General features: G+C 46.0%; 1 protein-coding gene across 1 annotated transcript in view; it reads left to right on the top strand.

Annotated features, from left to right (window-relative positions):
• The first annotated feature begins 1522 nt into the window (after positions 1–1522).
• LOC101991036 (serpin A12) overlaps positions 1523–7181 on the top strand; it is a 9722-nt gene continuing 4063 nt past the window's right edge. Inside the window, exons 1-2 of the mRNA XM_026790064.1 lie at positions 1523–2156; positions 4475–4745. Of these exons, the coding sequence (XP_026645865.1) occupies positions 1523–2156; positions 4475–4745 (905 nt within the window). The remainder of the gene's footprint in view (positions 2157–4474; positions 4746–7181) is intronic.

Below are 7181 nucleotides of genomic sequence, written 5' to 3'. Positions count from 1 at the left end.
AACACCACCGTGGAGGCAGCTCAGTGGAGCCATAGGATTAGTGATGAACGTAAATCAGAGAATGGAGTTATTGTTCCTGAAAGTTCACAGTGTCACTGTGGGATGCAGGGGCTGAGGGGTCTGTGAAATGACAAGCAGGCCAAGAGCCAGACAGGCTAAGCTTTTGTTCCCATTGACCCTACCTGGGATTGATAAAGGGAGGGTTTGCTGAAAACCTGGGTTCTTCTCTAGAGGGCCCTCATTTCCTACAGGTCTTGGGGTCTTCTACAGAGAGCTTGATTTCTGAGAGTTAGTCAAGAAAACCAAAGCCAGCTCAAACCAGCCAATCCCCAATTGGAAACCTATTGTCTTGGTTTGAAAAAAAAAATGGAGGCAGATCCATACAAGGTTGATTCAGGGATTCAAGATGTCATTAGATGTGCCTCTTATTTCTTTTTCATCATTATCTCTCGTCTCTCCATCTAACTGTGGGAGGCATGGCCAGATTCGGATTTGGGCTATGTCATTAAACCAATTGCTTTTAAGGGGACTCTGTGTCCCCCAGGAAAGTCACTGGCTGACCTGAGTCAACTCCCATTCTTACTCACGAACCAGTTGTAGCAAAAGGATGAAGTGTTGTGCTGGCATTTTCTCTATCACAAGTCCACACTCCAGGGTACTGTCATGTGGAGAGTAGAGTGTCCTGAAGGATGCTGAGACATTGCTATCTTAAGATAAAGGAGGGGCTGGGAAGATGGCTCCATGGGTAAATCACTTGCCATACAAGCATGAGGACTGGAGTTTGAATCCTCAGCACCCACATAAAGACAGAAACAGTAACAAGTATCTTTGTTTCTTTTTTTTAATTTTTTTTAAATATTTATTTATTTATTATGTATACAATATTCTGTCTGTGTGTATACCTGCAAGCCAGAAGAGGGCACCAGACCCCATACAGATGGTTGTGAGCCACCATGTGGTTGCTGGGAATTGACACAAACACACATACACACCTGTGTTCATGGTCATGTGCATCATGTCTACATTCACATACACAGAGATAAGAGAGAAGGGCTGAAAAGCAAGAGTGGCGGGCTAGCAAGATGGCTTAGCCAGTAAAAGCACTGCTTATCAAGCCTGATAACTTAGCTTTGAGCCCAAGGACCGCATGATGGAAAGAGGGAACCAGCTTCTGCAAACTGTCTTTTGATAGCCAAATATGTGTTGTGCCGTGTGTGTAGCTGTGTATGTGTGTATATGTGTGAGTGTGCTCAAAACGATAAGTAAATAAATACAAAAAATTAATTGAGAATGGTGATCTATAATCAGGCCTCTCACTTAGGACATGGGGACAATAATTTCTAGTCCCTGGGAAGGTGACAAAGATTAGATATCAAGACTCTCAAAGCACTCACAATGGTGCTCAGCACTCCACAGTCCCTGTCTTCTCCCACTGGTCTTCCTGGGCTAAGACAGGAGCCATGGGGTTGTCTTCTCATGCTAACCTCAGCCCTATTGCCCAACAGGATAATCTCCAAGGACAATGAACCTCATGCTGGGCCTGGGCCTGTTTCTGGCAGGTCTTCTTGCTGTGAAAGGGCTCCTGCAGGACAGAGATGCTCCAGGTACCTATGGGTCTCCAGTCAGGGTCCAAGAGTGGAGGGGCAGGAAAGATGCCCGAAAACTTGGTCGGCACAACATGGAATTTGGCTTCCAGCTACTCCGGAAACTGGCTGCCAAGAGCTCTCAACAGAACATCTTCTTCTCTCCCTTGAGCATGTCTACTGCCTTCTCCATGCTGACTCTAGGGGCCCAGAATTCCACACTGGAGGAAATCAGGGAGGGCTTCCACTTGCAGGAGATGGCGGAAAAGGACATGCACTTGGGTTTCCACTACCTCCTCCACAAGCTCAACAGAGAGACACAGGACGTAAAGATAGACCTGGGCAATGCCCTGTTTATGGACCAGAAGCTGAAGCCCCAGAAGAGGTTCCTGAGACTGGCTAAGACCGTGTACGATGCGGACATGGTGCTCACTAGCTTCCAGGACTTGGACTCTACTCAGAGGGAAATCAACAGCTACATCAGCAGGAAAACCCACAACATCATCAACAACCTGGTCAAAAGCATAGACCCAGGCACGGTGATGCTTCTTGCAAACTATATTTACTTTCGAGGTAAGGCCGGGCCGATGTTAGGGGTGTGTGGAGGGACTCGGGTTAGAAGCTTGATCCCATTCTTTGCTCACTCTCTGAGTCTGCATCCCAGTGTCAGTAACAAGCCAGGACTCTGTCTGCTCTAACCCTAAAGTGAACATCAACATACATAACCCATTCAGAGCAGAAATGATGGGGAAGTGAGCTTTGCCATCTAGATTACTCCGTGTGTGTGTGTGTGTGTGTGTGTGTGTGTGTGTGTGTGATGTTTTCATTGTGACTGGTTGTCCTCACATGTTTTGATTTAGAAGTTGAAGTCTCTGCTTCTTAGATGAGAGAGAAAAGTAAAAATTGGAGGCAGACAGAGAGAGAGAGAGAGAGAGAGAGAGAGAGAGAGAGAGAGAAATTATTTACTACAGGTTCCAAAACTAGTCATTCAGAACTGGAACCCACTTCTCTAGGGTCTAGAGCTATTTATTCACTCTGCTCCACAATGAGAAGTCACTGCAGGGACAGAATGATGGCCGTGGTGGTGATGGCCATGGTGGTGATGGCCGTGGTGGCGAAGGCAGTGGTGGCTGTGGCCATTTTGTTTGATACCCTCATCACATTATCAGTCTTCAGAGATTCCCTAAGTGTAAGGGAAAAACTGAAAAATGAAGAGGAAAGAATGTTCTCCAATATCTGAGCTCACATAACACACACACACACACACACACACACACACACACACACGCCTGCGGTTTACAAAAGTAGAAAAATGAAGAAAAAAAGAAGAGAAAATCAGAGGCTAACACTCCTCAGTCCAGGCAAGGCCATCACTTGGCTCAGCAACTTGATCCTAGATATGGCCCCCACATTCCACTGGAGACAGATGTCTAGTGAGGGAAAGAGAAATGCCCATGGCCGCCTGAAGCCAGTCTTCCCCAACCAGACAGGGCTAAGGAGAGTTTGGGATAGCTCCAGGTCACCATTAGGGGCAGCAGTGGGACAGCAGCGCTGGGAGGAGTGTCCACCCAACACTCAGTGTCACAGTAGCTCCGCTGCCTCGTCCTGCCAAGTCCCCAAGTGGTCCTTTGCCCTGCCTATCAATATCCTTGCTCTGCGAGCTAAGGACTCAAGTCTAGGGAGATCAAGGCACCTGTTCAAGGTCATCCTTTCAGAGATGTGAAGCCTGGATTAGGACTGAGGGAACTGACCCTCAAGCTCTGAGAAGAGCAGTTTGGAATGATACAGCTGTGAGTTTATATGCAATGTCATGGCATGCTAGATAAAGTAGAGGGATCCTGAGGAGATGACTTCAGTGCAGAAACACCCTGTTTTGCAAGTATGCGGGCCTGAGTTCAGTTCCCAGCAGATATATTAAAATCCAGGCCAGGCATTGGTAGCGCACATCTTTAATCCCAGCACTTGGGAGGCAGAGACAGGCAGATCTCTATGAGCTCAAGGCCAGCATGGTCTGCAAGAGCTAATTACAACACAGGACAGGCTCCAAAGCTACAGAGAAATCCTGTTTTGGAAAACCAATAAATAAATAATAAAAAATCCAGGCAAATTGGTATATATCTATAACCTTAGTCCCTGGAGTAGGGAAACAGAGACAAGAGCTCTCTGGCCAGTCTAGCCAATCAGTGAACTTCTGGCTCAGTAAGTTCTGACTGAAAAATAATTCAGAGAATAACAGAGGAGAACGCACAGCTTTAACCTCAAACCTCTACACATACACACACACACACACACACACATACACACACACATGCACGCACATGCATGAACACACACATACGCATGCGCACATGCACACACACTTAAATGCATGCACACACACACGCACATGCACACCCATGCACACATACACCCACACACACGCATGCACACACACACACACACGTGCGCACACACACAATAACTAGACAGATGCAGGCAGAGATCTGCAGCAGAGCCTCACAGCACACTGGCCCGTGGCTTTCTCACCACACCCCTAGAAGATTAGCTTCAGAACACTGACTTAAGCATTTTCACTTTCAGGAAATCAAATAACCCAGAACTGCCATCCAGGCTCTGTTGGCTGTCTCAGCCTCAGGGGTGCCTGGATTTAAAGTAATGTGCTGTGCCCCTCAGAGCTCTGTAACTTTAGTCCACGCTCTTTCAATTGGGTCCCTTGGCCTGTGTCTGTCCTATAGAGGTCTTCCAGGCTTGCAGAAGGACTTCAGGAACCCGTCCCTGACAACCCATCACTTCCCTCTGAACCCACACGGATGGTGGCCAGGGATCAGTTGGGTCTGGTCCTCTCCTTTCCTCTGTACACTTGTGCCATTTTGCCTGTCCTCGATTCTAAGCCAGGTGGCAGTATGAGTTCGATTCAAAAGAAACCAAAAAGGAAGAGTTCTTCGTAGACAAAGACAAGACCGTGAAGGTACCCATGATGTTCCGAAGGGGCTTGTACGATGTGGCCTATGACAGCCAGCTCTCCAGCACCATCCTGGAAATACCCTACCGAGGAAACATCACGGCCACTTTCGTCCTTCCCGACAATGGCAAAATGAAGATACTAGAGCAGAGCTTGCAGGCAGACATTTTTGCCAAATGGAAAAGCCTGCTCGCAAAAAGGTAAAGTCTGAGCCTGGTCCACAGAGATTCTTGCTTCTTCCTCTCTTCTCTCCCACTCGCTTCGTTTCTTCTTTCCTTAGTGCACGCCAGGCCCTCATTGGGGCTCTCTTAATATGTGCAGGAGGCTGGGACTAAATCCAGCAGTTGGCGGGACACTGGCTCTTCGAGGTTGAGGCACTGAAGTTGGGGGAGTGTGGGAAAGAGTCTTGCTGGAGGGCGGCAGTCAAGGAGCTTTTCACACAGGGCGTGGTGTTTAAAGTTCAGCAGCAAGGCTGAACTAAGGAAGAGGAGTGATGGGATCTTACCCAAAGGATGGACTCATGGGATGACAAGGGGACCCTCTCAGCAGAGATGCATCTATGTCCCAGCCCCTTCAGGGCCTGGAGTAGCCACCACCAGTAATGTCCGTCTCTTCTATCAGAGACTCCCATCTCTTTTCAGGGTGGTGGACTTGTCCACATCTGCTAAAGGGAACATTTTATTTCACCAGGACACACACAATGGGCCAGCATCCCTACTTTCCAAGCACATTTGAACTAGCAAGTAGTCATGAAGTTATTTTGATGTACAGACAGGGAGTCAAGCCCAGAAATCTTCATCTTCCTTTACTGGGCAATGGAGGAGGAGAAGGATAAAGAGGAGATGGAGGAGAAGGTAGAGGAAGAGGAGGAGGAGACTGGCTGATCATTGAAGCTCCTTACTACCATGGAAGGTCTAGAAGAGGCTGAAGGGTTACACCCTTTTCTAAGAGAAAGGATCACTTCAGCATATGCATGCCTAACCCCTCCCACCAACACTCCTGATTTCAAAGAGTGTTGAACATATTTGGAATTCAGGCACCAAGTCTTCCAGCCTGGCTTGCACACTGAGTCATTCTTCACATAGTTTAAAGCCTGATGCCCAGAGTTCCAGAGCAAAAGCTTAGGTTTTCCTCTTTGAGAGGCAGAAGCTTCTGGGATTTTAAATAGCTACCTTCCCATCCGTTAGCACCAAAGGTCCACTACCTTCCCATCAGTTAGCATACGGTCCACTACCTTCCCATCAGTTAGCATCAAGGGTCCACTACCTTTCCATCAGTTAGCGCCAAGGGTCCACTACCTTCCTACCAGTTAGCATCAAGTCCACTACCTTTCCATCAGTTAGCGCCAAGGGTCCACTACCTTCCTACCAGTTAGTGTCAAGGGTCCACTACTACCTTCCCATAACTTAGCATCAAATGTCCACTATCTCCCTATCAGTTATCATCAAGGATCCACTACTACCTTTCTATCAGTTAGCATCAAGAGTCCTCTATCTTCCTATCAGTTACCGTCAAGGGTCCACTACCTTCCCATCAGTTACCGTCAAGGGTCCACTACCTTCCCATCAGTTAGCGTGAAGAGTCTTTCACCTTCCCATCAGTTAGGGTGAAGAGCTTACCACCTTCCCATCAGTTAATGTCAAGGGTCCTCTACCTTCCTATCCACTAGCTTCACGGTCTGTGCATGCCCTCAGTTCCCTGCCTCACTATATGAATGGATTTAAGGCCATACATTTTCAGCAGCCTGAGGTTCGATTTTTTTTCAAGTTTAAAATTCTTATTCATAAATTCTATATAGAAAGTGAATGATATTAGAGATAGTTATTTTTTAAGTTTGATCCAAAATATTGCTTCTCCATATTTTAATTGTAAAAATTTTAAATTAATTTTTGAATGCAATAAAATGGGTTTCATGATGGTATTTTCATATATATGTATATATATACATATATGTGTATATATATACATACAAATCTATGTGTATATATACATATATATACATGCATCTGTGTGTACATACATACGTGTGCATTGGCCCCCTCCTTCTCTCCCCAAATAGTACCCTTTCTGGTATCATGTCACACATGCATTAAGAGTGTGCATATGTGTGCAAGTCTAGATTCTGTATTTGAGACAAAACTTGATATTTTGTTTTCCCTTCCCGTTACTACTCTCTCTTACTCCCTTTTCTGTTCTCTTGAACTCAGTCTGTTTTGGTTTTCTTCTTCCATGTCACAAATATATGCATACACATACATGTATATACATGATAATATTTAACTCTAAATTCCACATACAAGAGCAAACATTTAATATGTGAATTTTTTCTCCCTTTTCTTTTTTAGTTCATTGCTGCAGGGTCTCATGTAGCCCAGGCTAGCCCATGTATCCAAGGATGACCTTGAACTTCCACTCCTCCTGTCTCTGCTGAGTGCTGAGATAACAGGCATGCAGCACATAATTGGTTTAAACAAGTTTAGATATGGGTCTTTCTGAGTCTGGCTTCTTTCACTTAACGTGACCTCCAGCCGCAACCATTTTCTTGCAAATGTGATGCTTTCATTCTCACAGCATAGCAGCTGTGCATATATACCTCCACTGTGCATATATGTGTCCACTGTGCATATATACCTCCA

Source organism: Microtus ochrogaster, chromosome 1 (assembly GCF_000317375.1).
Source record: "Microtus ochrogaster isolate Prairie Vole_2 chromosome 1, MicOch1.0, whole genome shotgun sequence".
Lineage (NCBI taxonomy): Eukaryota > Metazoa > Chordata > Mammalia > Rodentia > Cricetidae > Microtus > Microtus ochrogaster.
This window is presented reverse-complemented; position numbering and strand designations above follow the sequence as displayed.